Here is a 22,884-nt window from a genome sequence, read left to right on the forward strand (position 1 = left end):
AACTTATCTTTATTTTAAAGTATGAGGGGTGTGACAATATCGTTTATAAAACATATATATATATATATATATATATATATATATATATATATATATATATATATATATATATATATATATATATATATATATATATATATATATATATATATATATCCTCGACAATTAGTAACTAACATATAATCTGGCAATTTCATGTTCAAAGTCCATATAATCTGACCACTTGATTGTTAACGTATATAGTATTAGTCTCAATACCGAACATGCATATAATCAGGCACCTTAATCTACAAAGTGCATACTATTTGCCATCTTTTTCTATAACATGTATACATGAAATCTGACACTCTTAGTCAACAAAGTGCATACAATCAGAAACCTTTAAAATGTACAAATTATATATAATCTGAAATTTCAACATACAAAGTGCATTTTATCTAACAACATATTTTACAACGTTCATATTATTTGACACCTTTTTTTCTACAATGTTTATATAATTTGACACCTTAACATATTGTATACAAAGAATCTGAGAAACAAAGGAAACTAAGTAAGACTCATTGAACTTAAACTTTTACATTGAAGATTTTCTAACTTACTAACTAACTATTTAATTAAGCTTGTAAATGTTTAGCACATTTCCGAAATATATCCGTATTCAGATAACTATGGCATTCAAAATACTTTTGAAAAGGGCGATTTTGAATACCATATCACTTGCTTGTCCAAGACGACAGCCCCTATGTAGTTATTGATAGTGTTTGAATGATTGCGTGTATACATTTAACATGCAAGTATGGTTTAAGTTGGCATATGGTATATCCATATCGTTTTTTGATCTAGATTTAAAGTTTTTAGTGGTCAGACAAAGAGGCACGACAAACGTTCAGAAAACAAGAAAGCACTGAATTCACTAACGTCGACCTGAGAATTTAAAACAGTAACGTAAATTTCGCTCTCCAAAGTCATGCTATCAACTAACGCATATCCTTTTAAGGTTTGCATATTTCATATGAAAGAAACGGAATAAAGTTTCTACCGGGCATAGTTGTCTGAACAACTTTTAGGATCAGGCTGACATGTACCATCTCTGTATGTAAAGCAAACGAAACAACATTGCTCAAAGACAACCCAATAACCATCACGTGTACAGTTCATTTCTTTTTTCTGAAAATGCGCAGTGTTGTCGCAAATATAACATGCCTTGCTTTGATAGGTGAATGGAGGTCCATCAAACTCAAGAAATGTTGCAATATTTACAAAAGGTGGTGGACCGCAGAGCTTAAAGCACTCAGTAGAATATGTCCATGTTCCGTTCACGTGACAAGTTGCTATGGCTACATGAAGAAAGGTCGGCAAGTAGTAGCCCTCACTGCACGAATACTTGACCGTCTGTCCATATGCGTATTCTTTTGACCACGTTTCCTGAAGTAAAGCATATTATTTGGCTTCATGATAATATTTTTATGAAAAACTACCTAAATCAACCTTAATGTCAAGGCCGCAATTATTGTAGTATACTATTGTGCTCAACAGACATATAAACAGGTGGTAAGGGTAATTTATATTAAACTCATCAATTTAAATTCATTTAAGCAGAACTCAATCGTTACCATTGAGACGCCGTTGACCGGTTCGGGCGAGAAACAATAGGGGTAACACTTGACTTCTCTGCTTGACCACATACCATTTATATCACACTGGACATACGGCCAACCTGAAAATCGATTTTGGATAAATATCCAAGACTCAGTATGTGACAATTCTCACACACGTGACAAATCCCAAATCATGCACTATTTAGCCCAAGACTGTTACCATAGGGCCATGGTTGCTACCTAACAATATACCAATCATAAATACGAAAAATGTGCTTCAATAATTATATACCTTAAATGCATATGTTTATTTAACCAACAATTCTTTACGATATTTAACACTTAAAACTCTACAAAATGTAATAACTTTCACTGTATAAATTGTTCTCCCCTTTACATTGAAAACAAATCTTGCATTGGTGTTATTTATATGCAGACATAAGTTTTGTGAACATATTTGTTTGATGCAATTCCCACTGTCATGTTTATCTCTACTCAGCTACATTAACCAAATAAATTAGTAAATGATACGCCAGGTTTAAACTGATCACCGTTAAACATAGTATAATGCTTAATCTAAGGATATTTCGTTGGAGGTTTGCCATTTTATACAGGCATAGCTATTTTAAAATATCCAGATGGTGTTAGATTTAAGACTGGCTAAGTTCAAAGGCTATTTAATTTAAAACCAGCCCTTTGAAAATACAGGTGAAATCACATACCAAGTTGTTCTAAAATGACAAGACTTTACGAATCCATATATGTATATGTGGAAAAGCGATCAAAGTACATATAATAAAAAAACATGTATTGTAGCTTTACTAGTGAAATACTATGCACTGAATAATATGAGGATTCATATAGATAGTGACTGGGGTCCTTTGACGCGCTTAATTGGATATGACAGAAAATTACTCTCAATGACATGAATAGCGTTGATAATATTCATTCATCTCTGAGCCCATAAGCAAACGATAGTATGGCATCCTTCCCATTCTTGTGATATTTGTTTACATATGCCACATATGTATTTGCGCATTCATGATATATAAATCATTTTCCTGTTGGCAAAATGTTTCCCTTTTGTCTTATTGGAACATTTTTTATATTTTTCTGAATCTTAACATTGTTATAAGCTCTAAATCATTTAATATGAATTTAACGCCGTCCGGCTAGACTATTAAAGGTGCTTATGAGGACAGTCACTGTAATATGTATTGTTTCAAAATTATTTATAAAGTGCTAACGTATGACCATATACTAAGTTTTTAAACTTGGAAAAAAGGAAATACTCACGCCGTAAGCAGTTAATAGTTTCTAAAACAATTTCTCTTCTCAAACTATATACGAACACTAGAAGAATATACTTTAAATACTACTGCGGTTTCTGTTTGACGTTACATTTAAACGATATTTTCAAATGATATCAGCTGACAAATTCCAAAAGTAACTTGAGCATCACAGTAGAGAAAATGTTCGTGTTTAGTAAACTTCAATACACTTACACCAAGCACTGTTTCCCGCTAAAAGAATGTTACCCATTGACCTCAAAGAACGAAGCGATACGGGCTTAACCTTCTAGCGTTTCGTCTGTGCATATAAAGGCGTTTGATTTGATTACATATTCGCATTAGACGATAATTGTGATGAATGGTAAAAACTTCATAAAAGAAAAAAAGAAAGTGTGTTTGTTCTGTATTATCGAAAAGAATGTTGCTTCGACATCGAGTAAACCCAGCACAACATGCTCTACATTATGGCTGTGTATAAGTCCTGCATACAAAGGGCCGCCAACAAATGACAATATTTTCATCAGAATTGATAGCATACTCAAACATGGTCTTACCTGAAAACATATAGGAGCCACTTGAACACATGTACTCTGCTTGTATAGTGTTGACGTAGGAATAACCTGGTTTCGGCTCCGCATTTGGTACGAAAGGTATTGACTCCTGTGTGCAGTATGGATAACAGGTAATTTCAGGATTTCCCCAGTTACCATTCTGATCACAGAAGATATAAGGAGTTCCTGAAGAAAGAAGAACTGAATATCCATAATAATTAACTGTAAGGTAAAGGACAATAGTTATTGCAAGTCCTAATGTTGGAAATGCTGAGGCTTGCTCTTATATCATACTCATTCAGATGAGATCGAGGCCAATCTAACGATCGAACCTGCGTGCAAGTTAGGCGCTCTATCAACTCCACAATACTTCTATGGAGGTGCCTTCATTAAACAAATATGTGTATCATACTTCACTCCTTTTGTTACCTTTACAGTATTTAGTAAACTTTATACAACTACCACCAAGCACTGTTAACCGCTAGAATAATGCTACCCATTGACCTCAAAGAACGAGGCGATACGGGCTTTACCTTCCTCCGTTTCGTCTGTGCAAATAAAGGCATTTGCCTTGATTACATATGCGTATCGGACGACAAGTGTGATGAATGGTAACAACAACCAAAAGAAAAACAATGAAGTATGTTCATTTGTATTATCAAAAAGAATAATGCTTCGACATCGAGTAAACCACCGCAATGTGCTCTATATTATGGCTGTGTATATTAAGTCCTACACACAATGGGCTGCCAACAAATGACAATATTTTTATTAGGATTGTAAGCATACTCAAATATTTTCTTACCTGAAAACATATAGGAGCCACTTGAACACATGTACTCTGCTTGCATTGTGTTGTCGTAGAAATCACCTGGCTTCGGCTCCGCATTTGGTAAAGAAGGTATTGACCCTTGTCTGCAGTACGGATAGCATTCAATTTGGGGTAGTTCCCAGTTTTCATTTAGATCACAAGAAATAAACCGAGTTCCTGGAGAACAAGATGGAAGATATTTCCTGTCACATCATTCCTAGTTCGTGCGAATGCAATCCGCTGTATAACGTGGCACCTCTGCCATATCAATAATTGCTCGCGCTATATTGGCGTGCTCAAACCTCTGCCATTTGCTGCCTTTGAATTGTTAAACCAGAGTGCCTAACAGTTATGCATAATCGTGGATTAATATTAAAGTCGTTTTGAAATAAAATGAATGACTGATTAGTTTGTTGAAGTTAAGATTCGAAATGATTTACAATTCTCAGCAAGAATATTTAATGATCCAAAACATTCCACTCTATTGCCACTCCTAGCTATATACTAAAACTAGAACCTCTTTGTATGTTAAATAGTTTAAGATATATAAATTATGCATACCGATATTAAGCCCCAGTTATTTTTTATCATGCAAAATAACATATTCAAGGTGCGTCCAGAAAAATAACTTAGCATTAGTGAAGTATATCTTGCAAATGTTATAAGCTTCATTTGTTTACCAATTGTGAATACCTTAATAGTTAATTGCACCGGAATTTTTAGCTACCTTTAGCAAGATCTTTTATAAATAACCAGGGTAAAATACATAATGATATAAAGGATGGCACCTTAATGTAGGTTATTATTAACATTCGATTAAAATGTAATGATTGATTATTCATTATACACGTAAATAAACTACTATTTGCTGTGGCCCGTCTATACAAGTCCAATTTGAGACCAATAATAAACACTCCCGGCTTATTATTGGTCCCTAAACAACCATAGTGAAAGGCATATCAAATTAAGTCACGGAATATCTATCGCAAAATAAATAAGCATACGCGCAACCTGATCAGTCGGATCGGTTATCTTACTAGTAGTTAACTTAACTCGGACTAGTGTTTTTATCTATATGTTCATATAGTCACTAATCTGGATTTTAACTTTAAAACAGTCGCAATTATACCTAACACGGACTTTTTTCTATTCATTACATCAACAAAAGCAACTTCCTCTAATGCATTGCTTGCCTTATTGGCTAAGCATGTTAAACATAGATATATTTCCAAAACATGTGTTTTAAGGATGGTACCAATTATTTCTTTTAAATAAATTCACACTTTGTCTTCCTTATTTATTGATAATTATATTTATTTTTTTTAAATACAAAAATGCACGTCTTATTCGAAATACGTCAACTGCAACAATTCATAATTGTTGAAAACAATCAGTAATTCAGCTTATTTAATAGTTATAAGGAAACAATTTAAGACATGGTCATTTTATAATCCAACAAGAAGTGTGTGGACCTTATATGCCTTAATTATTTTCCAGATAAATGGTTAGTTATCCTTTTTCTCACATTTCATTTGCAACGCGATGATTGCACATCCACATTAAGTGGGTGGAACTATATGGCAATTACATCAGTGATGTGATACGTGTGTACTCGTAGTGTTTACTTGCACAGGACAGTAAATGAAATTATACATAATCACCTTTTTCTGTTTAGATAATCACCGCATTGTTTGTCCTCCTAGTCCAGATTTGGTCACCTAATCGAATACATAGTGATGTCGTTCAACATTTCATAACATACAATGAAAAAGATTTAAATGACCCTTGATCATTGACAAGTAAACCAAGTGTGTAAATATACATGGCTCTCGGCGAGTCAATGCATGGAACGAATAAAGATTTATTATTCAAGAACAGAGTATGGTATATTGTGATGAATTTATTAATTTGATTCTAAACAAAATAAATTTAAATTAGACATTAACATGCCAATAGTATTACGTTTTCAGCAGACTATCAAACAAAAAATACAATTATAATCTATAAACATGCTTAAGCTAGTGAGTAAACTTTTTTCAGAAGCTCAATATACAAATACTACACTAGTATTACATTCTTTGACATGAACAGCTCAACGGTTTTAAATATGCTTAGAGTTTTACAATAGTATTTAGGCAGGTATCCTTGTCTCGTTCAAAATGCACATTACATTAAAAAAGGAAGTGAAACTCGTCTTCTAAAATATAACATGATACACAAGTCTTATCAACAATGTTTGTATTATTCCACCTCCTAGTAATATTCATTTCGGGGGCATTCATGAAATCTTTAATGCCTAGCTCTTTGGGCCATTTACCAATGAAGCGCACGAAACTTGCCATTTGGAGCGGGGTATTCAAGATCGCATGAGTGCCTCCGAAATGAATTTCAATTTTGATAAATGTGAACAAAGGCAATTAATAACACAAATGTGTGCTTATTCGGAGAAGATGGCATCTTTACAACATATCACCTTTAGTTATGGTTTATTTAAATTTATGATTCAGATTGCATCGCAAATATGAGATTGACCTTTCTGTATAGCAACGATCTACTTTAGTATATCATCATTATCGCAATTGTGACTTTTCTATCATTGCATAGATAACAGTATGCAAAATGGAGGCTTCTTAGAAATATAACAACATTTAAATGTAAGTTCGTGTTGGTTTTGAGTTAAACATTTGAGCTCACAATATATGTGAAACGCCAAAGATAGACTTAAATGCAACACGTCAGAAAAAAAACAGAAACATGCAAAAAGAAATTATTGAATGTCTGAAGATTAAATCATCTGTCGTAAATGTCTGTAAACATTAACGTAAATCTATCTTTTGTGCAAACGTAATGCCAATTACTGCTCCAACAAACAGACAAACACACATTATGAACTTTAGAACATAAGTTATTTTGCGAAAGCTGAATGTCTCATACGGTAGTTCTTATAACATTTGTCAATTAACTAAACATTTATAGTTCTTTTCAAGAACTTCATACACTTAAAGGGAAAATAACTACTCTTACATTTTTGTTCAGGTTTTTCTCGACAAAAGGACATCAACAACTACCACATCTCAAGTATTGTTGTTATGAAGCATGGCACCGTTTTGAGTAATTAAAAGCAATAACAAACTACATAATAAAACATCTTTATGTTACAAACGTCTGTCTTGATCATACAGTTTTAATCATTTGATTATCTAACAGAGTTTTAACCTTTTAAAAAACAGACGAAGCAGCATTTTCTGGACTTGTTTTGACGGGCCATATTATATATATAAATTATGAATAATAAATCGTGATATTTTAATCAAATGCTAATGAGAACATACATTTAGGTGCTGTCTTTTCAATCATTAAGTTCTTTTATCTTAGATTTAGATAACGGGTGAAATAACATAACTGCGCAACAACCTCTGGTAGGATTGAAAATGGCGTCGTCGGGATATACTTCACTTAAGCTGAATTATTTCTCGAGACGCACTTTGAATATGATTGTTATGTTGCATGATGTAAAACGAATGACCGCCTGCTTTGTAGCGTAATGAATAATTTTACATATAATTAACTGTTTTACATAAAAAGAGGTCCTTGTTTTATCATATAGGTTGGAGTGGCAATCGAATGGAATCTTTTGGACTAATAAAATATGTTTGCTGAGAATTGGACATCATTTCGAAACTTAATTTTAATACACGGTTCAGGCAGTCATTTCAATTCAAAACGACTTTGATATTAATCCTTGATTATGCATAACTGTCACGTATAGTGGTATAGCAATAAAATGGCCGCCATCGGCTGATTTGTCAGAGGTTGGACAACACCAGTACAGATGGTTGCATTCCAGCAGTTCGTATGAGGTGTGAGCATTTTCATATACATGTAGCAGGTCGCCTTCATACACACTGTTTAGACATGGAAAAGGAAATGTCTTTAATAGGCGATTTGTTTTGTTGCCCGATATATAGTTGAACATAAATTAAGTCCACATCTCTGTTACATGGCAAAACAGAAGTATGACTAATATGTGGTTGTCTATTTTGAAAGAGCTTTCAAAACCATACTGGATTTATATGATCTACTTTTTCTGTTTATATTTTCACTGTAAATTTGGTACTGGTACGCCGGAAAGAAACACTGTATATAATTCATAGTGGATTCGTACATCAAAATTTATCCTAATTAATATAAGAAACGTTAATATTTTTCTTACGTTGTCTAATGTTTAGTGATAATTCTTCCCATATAAAGTTTAGGTGGGTTGTGAAAACTAAACCTTAATTGACTTAAGAACATATAGGAAATGTCTAGTGGCATCTACCTACACCTTACCGACAAAGTGTCTCTTTTTTGCAGGAATAGACACCCTTGCTGCACCCGTCCAACCAACAAAGAGCGATTGTTTATTGTCCGTGATAAACTTCATAATTACAATTAAACGATCAGTTTTATCAGGCCTGAGTATAACCTTTAAAATTCGAAAGAGAGGCAAAAGCGAAAACGGTTTAGGAATGCATGCGTGTATGTCATAACCAGTGTATACTAATAAGGCGGAAATTTGTTTTCAGCGTTGACATTGAAAACAATACGAAGCGGCAAATTTACATATACTTACATTTGAACACCGTTCATATATTTAGACAACACGAATACAAAGAATTTGTTTCTTTAAAAATTGAAAGTTGTTCATCTTGATACGAGTTCATTGTTATTTAAATGGTTTGTAAACATCAAGACATGAAAAGAAAGTATGTCAGTGATCGTACTGAACAATGTCTGTTTTTTTAAGCAAAGACTGGTAATGATGAAAAAGCGATTTGGCAGCACAATGTTGTTTGCTATTTTTCAAACTTCACTTACTCTCGAAAACTAAATTTTGAGTAAGCTTACTTATCCGTCATCGTCGTGATTTTTTGAAGGTAACAAGAAAACAACAACCTGAATGGAGGTTTTATATCGTAAAGTAGAAAACTTACAAAAAAGAATAATTGGACTGTCGACCATAATACTGCTATATCACAGCTGGTGATATATGTAAAAAATATCCATGTTTATTTTCTGTCCAAAATCAACGTGTTTTTTTAGATTGCATGCTCTCGTTAAATATAATTTACGATCACAGGTTTTATTATAAATAGATTTGTACCAAGCAATTCATTTACTATTAAGATGACTGAAATCATATTGATCACGCGCCAAACCGCAGTTTATAAGATGCTTGGTTTCAAAAGAAGTTTTGTTTATGAAATATGTCACCAGGTCCGATGGTAACGTAAAATGTTTGAAATATTCATATTCATTCTAAGCGAACGAGGAAGCTGGGACCATGTGAGTTTGCGCCAACGGCGTTTTCGGTCAAAATATCTGCTTACTGATGTTATTCAATAATGTGATTTATTCCTCAGAGCAAGATGTCGAAGATCATCGCTGATTTGGTGGTGTTTGCCCTCCTTTGCTCCGTCACTCTTTGTCAGGAGTCGTTTACCACAGCAGCGCATCGCCAAATTGCTCGGGCAAATCCCTACGTGAAGATGTCTGTCGCCGAGCGGACCACCTATGCACGTTCAGGCGCGGCAAGTGCGTGAATCTGCTGCTCAAATGGTACAACCGCCTTATGATGGACAACGCTTTTGGGTCCAATGACGAGTGTGAAATATCTTGCAAAAGGGGCTATTACTTGTAGAACTTTCGGCATCCAAATTTAAAAGGATATAGACTTGCTGTGCATTGGGACTATTTTTCCATCATCTGAGCAGTAAAATTCTTTTAAAAAAGAATATATTTTCTTATTCTTTTTGAAAACTGTGTTGGGGCGTGTTATGGTTTTTTCTTTTTTGTTCGATCGTGAACATTTATAATAGTGAATATCTTTTTGGCTTATTTCATGTCCTAAACCTTTGATAGAATATGATAATATCTGTATTTAAATAAACTTTAGTTATCCTCTATATGTTTCCGTGTTATAACACTTTAATTTTGTCATTAGATATCAATGACACGGAAGTAAAACACGTCCTTGATTATCTTAAAGTTAAGAAGGCAATTGACCCTGATGAAAATAACCATAAAATGCAAAAAAAGTTTATCGCTCTTTGAACTCTTTTCACCAGATTGATACTACAAAATAAATAGTTCTCTACTGAATGGAAATTTGATTTAGTTAATTACTTTAGAGAATTGTTAGTCGGACACAAATATATATTACCAAATTGGTATATTTTTTTAATGACTAATAATCTACAAATATTAAATAAAGTCAAGACCTTTGACATGATATTGCATAGAGGTTTCATTTTCAAACTCTTCGAATATGGAATATAAGTCAACGTATACAGAGGGTTATTTCAATATTTACTGAATAGGTCTTAACGAGTGTTTCTTGTGTGTTTTCTCCAATTTTAAGCCGCTCACACATTGGGTCGCACAGGGCTCAAACATAGGCGCACTTATCTTGTATCACTCATTAATATAATGTTAACGATATCGCTTCCACCATTGCGAGCACAACTATACAATTTTACATATGATAGCACTCTCCCATAGCCATCTTCTAACCCTAATGACATGGAAACTACAATTCATTCTGTTTTACAGATTGATTCATAGTGGCTAGTAAAGTTCAATTCATCCAAATTAGAATCCTTTTTTGTTCACTAACACACCAGCTTCTTACCGATGACAGCGTTAATTCTGCTGGAAAAATGCTTCTTTGAGAGCATTTAAACAGAAGCTACATCGTGAACTCGTCAACAAATTCATATACCCTACTTAAGAGCATTTTGGAATACTCATCAATATTCTGGTAGAATTCAAAAATCAACAGAAAGGAAATTTCTTATCAAAAACAAAATAAATAATTATAGGAGTCACATGATCACTTTCAATTTCACGATCGGCTAGATTTGACTGTCGGATAGAAGGAAAATTAAAAAAACGGAATTTTGGTTAAAAAACATACTCAAAGCGAACTTCCTTCGTTCTCAATTAACATTTTCAACTAACAGGTAATTATTTAGATCTCTGTAATTTGAGAATACGAAAGCTTGATATCAATAAATATACATTTAGAAATATAAACACGCGTTAAACAATACCGTCGTCTTTTTCAAGGTGTAATTTGCTTGAAAACAAAAACGACAAATATCTTCAACTGTTTTTGCTTGAAAAAGAGTAAATCAGAACATATATTTATGTTAACCGCCGTCCTGTCTTTCAATCTATGTGGACAGCGCTGTTACGTGATCTACCATGATGCTTGGCCAAGAAACTCTTGCAGTGATCTAAACCCAACTTGTTTAACAACCACTTTCGATTCCCTATGGCCCTAATTACTATACTGTTCACCCATTGTGATGCAGAAGAAGTTGCCGACAATTTTCTTTCATAACACACACTTTCGCGATTTAACCTTTTCGGAAATACACGACCACTCTATCTGTTTAGTACAATACGACTAGTTAACGGGTTTAACAGCGTACTTTAAGGGCTACGTTTTATTTTTTAGTGATTTGTATTGAAAACTAAAAAAAACGAGTCCAATATCCAATTAACTTTTATTTTCCGGTTTTAAGCCAAAGACTCAGACAAGATTCCGCGACACCCTTCAGTGTTTATTTTTAAATTATAAGGAAGCCTTACCGTAGTGGAATTGCTCAATTGATATCACTTGTAAATAACATTCAAAAATATGCATGATCTGTGTGATTCCTATTTTGTATTTATTTACAAATTGTTGTCAGAAAACTTTAACTAAGTTATGTTACTCTGAAAACGAAACAATTATCTGATCGAATCGTGCATATTTTGCAAAGGAATTATTAATTTTACGTCTCTACAAATGTATTTAAATCAAGTGACCTGTAGAGAGCTTTGACTTTAATTCGCAAACCGTGCAGGGAGAAAAAAACAATAAAGCATGCGTTTTCTTTCCCAATGATGGTTGTTCAAATGTTTGGTAACGTGTTTAATGTGTTTATTTATAGTGTTTCAAGAGCATTGTGAAGGAACAAACAAATATTTGAATAGTTTCATACAAGTTTACTTATATTTGTAATCATAATCGAATATCAATTCCTGTATACAACCGGCCCTGAGTTCAATTCAGGCTGATAGTCGCTCACGTTAGCTAACGTTTGTAAGCTGTTTTTCATGTGTGTCCCACGTGCATTGTTGCGCAAACACTACAAGCGGGGAACCAAATCGCAATTGTTAACCGCAGACAACAGAACTGTTCGCAGGCAGATGTAAACCACGAAGAAGGAAACGGTGTTTTAATAAATTTCATTCTAATAATATCTTTCAATTCAAAATTTGTAGATAAAATAATTCCTGATTTATCTGAATAAATTTCTCCGAGCTTCTTTATTTTCCGGAGGCTTCTAAATACACATAGATCAGTATTGTGGATTTATTTTAAACTTATCACTGATTATCAAACAATGGTTAATCCAGGCGCAAAACCGGACGTTTCATAAAGACTTGATCACGAGGAGGAAACCCCCTCCCACATTGAGCAGAAAAAGAAAATATCTGCCTAATTGCTCACGAGGAGGAAACCCTCTGCCAAATTGAGCACGAGGAGGAACCCCTGTCTTATTTAGCAGAAGGAGGACATTTCTGCCTTGATGCTCACGAGGAGGAAGCCCCCTGCCCAATTGGGCACGAGGAAGACCCCCCCCCCCCCCGTCCCATTGTGTTCCAAATAATTTTACTTCTGCACAAATCAGGCGTATGAACAAATAACGTTAAAGATATTGGTGCTCGGTACGCAAAGACGCAGAATTTGATTGAAACGCAGACTCGCAAAATAGTTTAATAGCTTTTTTGTGGCGCAGGATTCGGCTAACAATAATTTAATTATTCGGTACGCAATTAGAGGGAAGGTAACAACAAAATTAAAAATTATTATTATTATTATTATTATTATTATTATTATTATTATTATTATTAAAATTATTAAAATTATTATTATTATTATTATTATTATTATTATTATTATTATTATTATTATTATTATTATTATTATCATTACTATTTTTATTGTTGTTATTATTATTATTATTTTTATTGTTATTATTGTTGTTGTTTTCATCATTATCAATATTAATGGTGGGTGTTTGTTACATATGCAATTACAATCTGCTCAATGGGGAATTGGGTTTCCTCCTCGTGCTATTTGTTATATGTTTTATAATATGATTTACCTGGAAAAAACTCTTTTATTATATATCCATCATAAACCCACGCTCAAAACATATTGCGAAATATGGTAGACCGTATCTCACTATTGTGCAATACGCGCGTATTCCATTCTCGAGACGTAACATCATAGGAGTATCCTGTCACAGTGTTGTTCGATGTTAAAATGACATCATGACACAAAACAGCGCGTCATTATAATGACATTTTTTATGTAAACATGTGTCAATTAAGTGATTTAACCAGAAACGTATATTTATAACTTCGTATACGATTTTTTTCCAGATATTTATTTCTGCGCATCTGGATATCGGAATCTGAAAAGATCCACTCGAGTCGAATACAACCTCTAACAAGCCTATTTGATTTCACCATCGTTTAAACATTGCATAGTATAGCATAATTTGAACTCGTACGATGTCAACTACTGTTTTTCTAGATATTCGCCGGCACACTGAAACGCCGTTAGTGGTGATAAATTCAATGATGTCAAAATACAATTCTAAACCACATAGTGTCATTATCTCAAAATAGAACTAAAGCCTAGTATTGTATGTCGCTATTATTTTATTAGAAATGCATCGCTACAACCCCCCTCCCTCCCCTCCCCCCCCCCCCCCCCCCCCCCCGCTTGAACCTCCGAAAGAAAGCCCTGAAATCGAATCACGGATACGGCGATCTGCAAAGATCCACTGGAGTCGAATGCAACCTCTCGAATCAAAACGCAGTTCTAATAACACTATTTCATTACACCATCATTTGAATTTCATGTCAATCATCGTACCTGATGAAATTATATTATTTTATCCTTATGTCAATATTTGTAACGTTTGAAGTTTAGATGGGATTCATTTATTACAGAACAAATATACAAATAAAAAATGTACAGGAACAATACGTTGAATATGCTAATTAACAAAATGTGAACGTGCAACCAAAGAAGACATTTCCCCAAACAAACTCGATTACCAGTTCTAAAGTGTCTTGATATTTTGTGTCAATTAAATACTACACAAAACTTTGCAAGGATACGCAGAATAAAATAATGAGCATTTAAAAGGAACTGCAAATATATATTCAGAGCAATTATGAGGTATTTGGAGAGAAAGGAAAAAACAATATCAATTGATATACATTAAAGTTCATTAAAAGAGAACTTTACCTTGGAAAGCAACAGAATATCTTGATTTTCAGAAAGCGTCTAAAATCCTTATTAAAATATCCAATAATATAAGGGTTGATACAAGTATTAATCATATACGACTTAAATAGCACTTTCTGCCAAGCAGGTACATCATACGATTCCCCAACCTTTGTAGTTACCAAGAGAATATAGGTAGGAATGTACGATACAACAGAGGCAACTGTTACACAGAACATCATTTTTGTAATCAACATTTGAATTGACTTGTTCTTGTTTCTGTTTGTCTTGGTCATTGTTTCGTTCACTTTCTTGTCATTATTTTGTGTTTGTGGTTCATCCGTGGTCGGTTTGGGCCTGCCTGGTTTGAACGGTTTCATTTCCAAAACGTTGCCATCACTTTGTGTTGTAGTTTCGTCCATGCTTAGATTTGAAGATGAGGGTTTTTCTTTGGGAACTTGTGTTTTCCCAGAACAGGAGGAACGCATGCTCATTTCAGAGTGGACCTTTAATTGTTTGGCGTTATATTGAATTTTCGTGAATAGCCTCCAGTATATCACTGCCGACACTGTTATCACCATGACAAACGTTACGGAATCCATAACGAAAGTAAACCAATACAAAAATGGGTATTTATAACTCACAATGTCATTTTCGACAGCATCAAATGTTACGTTGTTGACTGTAATGTTCACTGGAATGGTGTCAGCAAGAAAGAAGTATTTACTCCCTGACATAAATGTATACATGTACAATCCAGCCACAATGAAAGCCAGTGACTTAATTCTGAATCGTTTCATTAAAAGAACAAATCTATAGCGATCTACTGCTATTATCAAAATAAAAAGCAAGGAGCCAATGTTTAAAGCGTGTGCAGTGAAGTAATACACCTGATAAAGTTCGATATAGGGGAAATTGAATGTATGTAGAGAAAACGCAATGCTGGTTAATTGAGTTACGGAGACACACAGATCATTGGCAGGTAACAATATCATAATAATGGTTGACGTACTTTTTGCTCTCTTTAAGCTGTAAAACGCAATAGCCGCAATGTTTCCAACTATACCAATTGTACACACAATTACGATATAAATAATTTCAGCAATATTTTGAGCGGCACGTTCTTTGTTTCCGATATCCACTAGATTTTGCAATACTGTCGCATTCATGTTGTTAATGGTCCAATAAAATCGACACACTGTGGTTTGAAAACAAACATTGAATAACACCAAACTGATCAATAGTGTTTCCAGTTGTTAATTTGTTTAAGTAACTATCACGTTATATTTAATTCTTGTCCTTCTGACAAGCGAAAGCTAAAGATAAAATCAATGATGTACTTCAAGCTACTTATAACACGTACTGTTCAATGTGACTTAGTCAGAACCCATTTTCCTGTTTGATGAATTACATATTGAAATTAACGAATTCCGCGAACATTATCCATGCCAATCACAAGTAGGAGGAGTTTTGTATATCTTATCAATCAAGTTTGAGACCTGAAATGGTAGAGTTATAAAATTTCATTTTCAGAAGTGACATATAAGTCTTAAAGTTGCACTGTCACAGATTGAACGTGTTGACAACATGTTTATTGTTTGTCTTGGAACGAGCCGATTTATGCGAAAATGCATGGAAACCAGTGATATAGGACTGCTGACAAAAAATCAGTTCACAGCTTTTTTATATTTAAGTTCAAAAATTGATATTTATGCATTTTGCTCAAACCGTTAGTAACGCTTTAGGCCATAAAACATTCATTTTCGAACAGAAAGATGAAAATCTGCGATCTGATCATTTGTCAGCAGTCTTATATCACACGTTTGTAGATATTAAGGCAAATTTTGGCTCATTCCAAGACAAAAAATAACCAAAATTGTCAAAACGGTAAATCTGTGAGAGTGCAGCTTAAAAGCTAAAATCAAATAAAAATGTTTCTGTATGGAAAACGATTATTAATGTGTATGGTGAATTACACGTGTTAAGCTCTCAAAACAATGGCACGGAAATAATTGGTTTAACTTTATTTGTTTCCTGTTGTTAACATAAAGTTTCGAAATTTGCTCGAATATGTTCATTTTGATACACCAACGAACAACATATATATATTTATTGTAACATAATTGCTTTAACATTCAGATGTAAAATAATCCCAACTTCATTTGCGTTGCAACCGTTTTTTGATATTTTCAATTCTAAGTGTGTAGTAAAAATATAATTATTTTCACATTTGTAATTTCACGCCATAATACGCAATATCTCACCAAAATTTATAAAAATGAATTTGTCTCTATTGCTTGATGCTTAATAGTTTGCCACGCCTAGCCATAGACGGTTGCGTAGTGTGGTTTCTCTCGTGCAGATACTACGTTTACTGAAATAAATGTACAATGTCATTGCTTTTTGAACATGTGTAATTAAGATTGAGATTTCACTTTAGTAATTTTGTTACATTATTAATGATGGTTTTGACATGTTTTGATTATTTTATCAATTTGTAAATCTTGAAATGTGTTCGGTAAAATAAAATAAATATGACTTCCGTAAGAGGGGCAATGCATAACGTCAAACCTCAGACCAAAGCTACAGAGCTAGACAAGAAACACAAAGGGAAGTCAATAATGGTATATTGGCGTTCCATGTAGCCATTGAAGTTAATAGCCAATTATAATGCCTGGTTACGACTTTCATTTTAGTTACTACTTTCTAAACTTCTGATATATTATATACATATACACACAATGACAAAAAATATATACATTGTAAAACTAAAGGATGTTTTTATGTGAGTTTTCCAGTTGATATTGGTCGTGATTCGGCCCAAAACTACTATATGACACAAAGCTGCTTTACTTATCATCACCAATCTTAACCGATTTGATTGATTATTTTTATGTCGTTTACTTTCATTATTGTGGAAACCGAAGAGAACGAAAACAATAATACAAAATCCAAACGATTCTGGGCCCATTATCACGAATGCCTTGAATGTGAGTTTGACAGACTCAAATAAGAGCTGTCACAGTATGCGACGAATGCCCCCGAATGTGACATTGGCCTACGAACAAGGTCAGTACATGAAAAGTTGATCTTTCCTTTATGTGTCAAATACATATGGCAAGTTATTTTAAATTTCCTCTGAACATAAAAAATACCACCCATACTTGACAATCTACACTGTTATGTCCTTATATTGAGAATTCCCTTGTGAATAAACACTAAGTGTATCTTTCACCTTAGAGGTAGGGACATGGGTCTTGCACAGGACACGTCGTCTTCGTATGTGGAACACATGTAGCAAGTTATTTTAAAATCTGTCCTTACAAGGGAAGTTACAGCCCAGACACGACAACCTTTGCCCTATGTTCTTATATGCAGCACTCCATTGTGAATAAACACTAAGTGTGACCTTGACCTTTGAGGTAGGGACACGGGTCTTGCACGCGACACGTCGTCTTGGTATGTGGAACACATGTGGCAAGTTATTTTAAAATCTGTCCATACATGGGAAAGTTACAGCCCCGACACGACAACCTATACTCTATGTCCTTATATGCAGCACTCCATTGTGAATAAACACTATGTGTGACCTTGACCTTTATGGTAGGGACACGGGTCTTGCACACGACACGTCATCTTGTTATGTGGAATACATGTGGCAAGTTATTTTAAAATCTGTCCATACAAGGGAAAGTTACAGCCCGGACACGACAACCTATACTCTATGTCCTTATATGCAGCACTCCATTGTGAATAAACACTAAGTGTGACCTTGACCTTTGAGGTAGGGACACGGGTCTTGCACGCGACACGTCATCTTGGTATGTGGAACACATGTGGCAAGTTATTTTAAAATCTGACCATTCAAGAGAAAGTTACAGCCCAGACACGACAACCTATACTCTATGTCCTTATATGCAGCACTCCATTGTGAATAAACACTAAGTGTGACCTTGACCTTTGAGGTAGGGACACGGGTCTTGCACGCGACACATCGTCTTGGTATGTGGAATACATGTGGCAAGTTATTTTAAAATCTGTCCATGCATGGGAAAGTTACAGAGCCGGCCGGACGGACGGACGGTGCGATTTTAAAATGCCAACCTTCGGGGGCATAAAAAGCAAAACAAGTTAAACGATGTTGATCAGCAATTGGAATGACAATTGACTTTAACAATGATATAATGATTGCCAATTCAGAGCATCTTAGTTCTTATCGTTGGGCCCTTTCTATGCTTTTCTTAACAGCGCTTATGTTATTTATTTGATTGACAACTGTTTGACTACTGGCTCGTCCCTGAAGTGTTTATTGTTTTATTAAGTCTCAATCGCCACCCATATAGATGATTACTGGTAAACAAAACCATGTTTTCAGACGAGAAAAGAACTGAATGATCAGCTGTTATAAGTGAAACAGGACCTCAATAAATCAGAAAAAGGTGGGACCTTTTACAAATATTCTCATCCATCGTTTATATCTTCCAAAGGAAACACTAGTGTTAATTCTTATAAAAAGTGAATGTTATGTGTAAAATGCAATAAAGCATGAACTACAATTATATTGAAATTTATTGAAACCGTCGAAAAAACACTACATGCTTTGATTTGCTCCCTGTTGATTTTTTTTCTCCTTTTTTGTAATTTGTTTACATTTTGAGCCCTTTGTTATGTCTTACTATTCTCGTAAACGTAATTGTAAATATTATATATTTGGTTCTTTAACACATCAGATTCATATGACCGCTTCCAACTATGAGGGTGTCTCTTTAACCGGAAAATGAGAACGACAGTGGTTGGTCTAGAAAATGAGTGCTTGTAAAAGTTTACATGAAGTACTTTGACCGAAACTGAGTCTTAAACTTTGTTAAAAGATGTCAAATGGACAATTAACTTAACCTATGAAAACCGGAAGAACAAACAATGGAATAGTAAGAAGCGTTTAATTATACCGATAAAACCAGTCCTGTAATATCTCTTTAGCTTCTAAGAATAATAAGGGCTTCTATGATTTACTTAGACCTACTCTAAAAGCACTTTAAAATGCATTAATGTAATGAAATATATAAATATGACAATTATTAAAATTCAGAGAGGAAGTTTATTCTCAAGTTTTACAATGTATTTGTGTATTTATAGAAAATAACGTGTGCTATCAAATTATTCTTAGAAAAGGAATTATAATATCGATATACTCAAGCTATACATGTAAACTGTAAATTGAAATTAAGACAAACAATGAATTAAAACATCTGGTATAGATTTCTCCGGAGCACTACTACAAATGATCTATTGACATCAAACGGCATGTTCAGTTATATATTTTTAAGCAGTGAAGGAATCATAACAATGGTTGTAATAGTAATTGTTAATACTGACTTTTTGGAGGTAACACTACACCAAATGTGATTGGGGTAATGAACTCAAACTTCATAAACATACACATCTTATTGGGGACACATGGATTGTTTTCGAAGTATACTCTGACTAAAGTATATTTGAGTTATTTCCCTTAATTCAATTACTATTCTCTTTCAAACTGCTCGGTAGATACTGTACTTTATTTGACGTATATGTGGCAATATGTGACGCATTTTTGAAGCTCTGAATGCAAGTCAAAATGTTGTTCGCCTAAATTTGTTCCAGCTGGATACAACATTAACTGGTTCCCTACTGATGGAGATTATAGGAATATTTCGTTTGTTAAAAGGAACCACTTACGGATTTCATTTGGCAATTTGTTTTTAAACTTTTTCAACTCAAAAGTTGAGTGTTAATTATGGAATATATCAAACACCAACCTATAAATATTCATTCAAATAGAAAAACAAATCACCTCAACTTTAATTCCTTCAATGAACGGCCTTAGTGCAATTGTGATTTTTTTGATGAACGCAACATGTTCGGATATTGTCGGATCGTAAATAAATATTTAAGTTTAAGTAAATATTTAAGAATACAAACAATACCTACAAGTTTGCAAAGCCCATATTATAAACTCATTGATCTTCAAAAAACATCACAGAGGGTGACATGGATCAAATAGAGAAGCTGTACGACACTTTCCCTGTGAACGGTCCTTGACTTTCATCGTTTTTTGTTGTTGTGCTTTTTCCTTATCGCAGTCGATATGTTTTTTTTTATTATGTGCATATTCATTGGATCATGCTATAAGACAGAAATCAACGATAATGTAAGAAAGAGAATTTGTAAATACTTGCAGATGTAAATGTAACGGTACAAGCTATGTAACTGTTAACTTTAACTGCGATAAAGTAAAATAAATGAGAAACACACAACAAATACAATATTAACATTTAACATTTTGCTATCGAAATTAAACGCTTATGGCTAAGTTATGTTATGTCTAGAAAAAAGCCACGTTTATAAAAATACGTCGAAAGTGCTTGGCCTAGCTATTATTTACGTTCCTAAAACTATTGATCGACAAGCTCCTTTTTAAGACGAAAGTATTCCCATCATTATTGTCGCGTTAGGTTAAGGGTATCCCATGTAGTAATCAAATTATCAAGGGGAACTCGAAACACTTTCGCAAAAGGACAACTTCAAATGGGGACTATTTGGAAGTATCAAACACTTATCTGGAGCTTGATAGTCAGTAAGACAGAAAATTTTGACACAGTCAATCAATCTGAGTCATGGATCATTGCTGAAAAGAAGTTAGAATCTGAGATAATGTAATTTGATTAAATATTAACGTCTACGGACGGGGCTGGTTAAGATCTGAGTCAGCGTTCTCTCGTAGAGCAAAATGATTGACAACAAGAAATTAATTATTGCAACCAATAAATATGTATCATCAGACGTTGTTGTTTTGACTTCATAAATTTACGACTGAGCGGCTTAGTGTACCGGACAAGGAGTGGTGTGAGGGTACAGTTTAACGGTATACTATATTTTGGAACTTATACATAAACCAATTATCTGCTTTAATGATAAAAGAAGAAGGGTTCAAAATATAATTAAAGGACTGTTGTAGAAAAAGATGTTTTAAAATGAACTACAGATCTGGGGTTTTTATTATGCGATATTATTTTTAAGCAGTGGAATACACACAATTAATGTTTACCGTTTACAAACATGAACATATCACATTTTCATAATATGCTATCCTGCCCAGTAGGCACGGTTTGAAATAGGAAACATTTCTGACAGGTAGCAGTTTTAGAAATGAAAAGAACATATAATGTTTGATATATTAATATGTCCCATACGGCCCTGGTAAGCAACTGTTTACCTCATATTTTACACAGTAATGATAACTGTGTTAATGAAGCAGCATCGTATTTATTGCTACATATTGTCTGTATAAATCTAACCCAGATAAATCAGTAAAATAAATGGACGATAATTTGGCTAGACTACAGAAGAAACGCACAACAAATACACCATTAAAATTAGTTAGGGGTTACGTTTTACTTTGTTACTTACTTTGACTGGTAAATACGTGTTGATAAACCCATGAATATGGTACATTACAGCCATAACATTATGTAAAAGAAAGGTTGGAAATCCCGCTTTTACGGGTTCCTGTGTGGTCTACTAACTACACTATTTATGGTTATTAATCGATTATTTGAGCATTAATTATCCATCAATTTATTATTGAAATTTTCAATGAACATGAGATTTCATTGAATTATACTTCCTAAACTTCCGAAGGAATATATTGATACACATATTGGATGCTTTATTCGATAAGATGGTGAACAGCGACTTTTGACGGATCTATTGATAAATCAGTTAAATGGTAGCGCAAAACATGTCCAGTAACAAAACTGATATATATTCAAATCCGAGGTATTTCCTATCGTTCACAATTTTGGATGTAATTAATAAGTGAATAGTAACCATGGATGACATTACAGAATATATCTTTCACATTAATTATTTATTTAGGTGCAAAATAATGAACAATTTATTTTAAATAAATATACGAAGTCTATAACAATTTAAATAAATATAAATTAGCAAGTTCGACTTCCGTAGTCGATTGTGTCTCTTCGTTAAAAATTAATACCACTTTTGTGATGGACAAAGAACATAAATGCTTCCAACATTTTATTTATTAACCAAGAGAGATCGTTGTCGACAATACTTTTTGCGGAAAAGACAATGCAAACTGTATTCATACCATTGATAGTAGCGATCGGCTTATGCGGAAACACATTATCGTTGATGGTATTTTCAGCCCGAATCATGAGGAGGTCCTCGTGTAACTCTGTCAGATAAACTTACATTATATTGTTCATTTGTTAGAGCTCGATAGAGA

General features: G+C 33.8%; 1 protein-coding gene across 1 annotated transcript in view; it reads right to left on the reverse strand.

The window, feature by feature from the left end:
* Positions 1 to 22,884, reverse strand: part of LOC128240450 (thyrotropin-releasing hormone receptor-like) — an 85,218-nt gene that overhangs the window by 47,419 nt on the left and 14,915 nt on the right. Inside the window, exons 2-3 of the mRNA XM_052957091.1 lie at positions 4,250 to 4,432; positions 3,448 to 3,630 (exon numbers count right to left, since the gene is read on the reverse strand). Of these exons, the coding sequence (XP_052813051.1) occupies positions 3,448 to 3,630; positions 4,250 to 4,432 (366 nt within the window). The remainder of the gene's footprint in view (positions 1 to 3,447; positions 3,631 to 4,249; positions 4,433 to 22,884) is intronic.

The sequence above is a fragment of the Mya arenaria genome, chromosome 7 (assembly GCF_026914265.1).
Source record: "Mya arenaria isolate MELC-2E11 chromosome 7, ASM2691426v1".
In the NCBI taxonomy this organism is placed as follows: Eukaryota; Metazoa; Mollusca; class Bivalvia; order Myida; family Myidae; genus Mya; species Mya arenaria.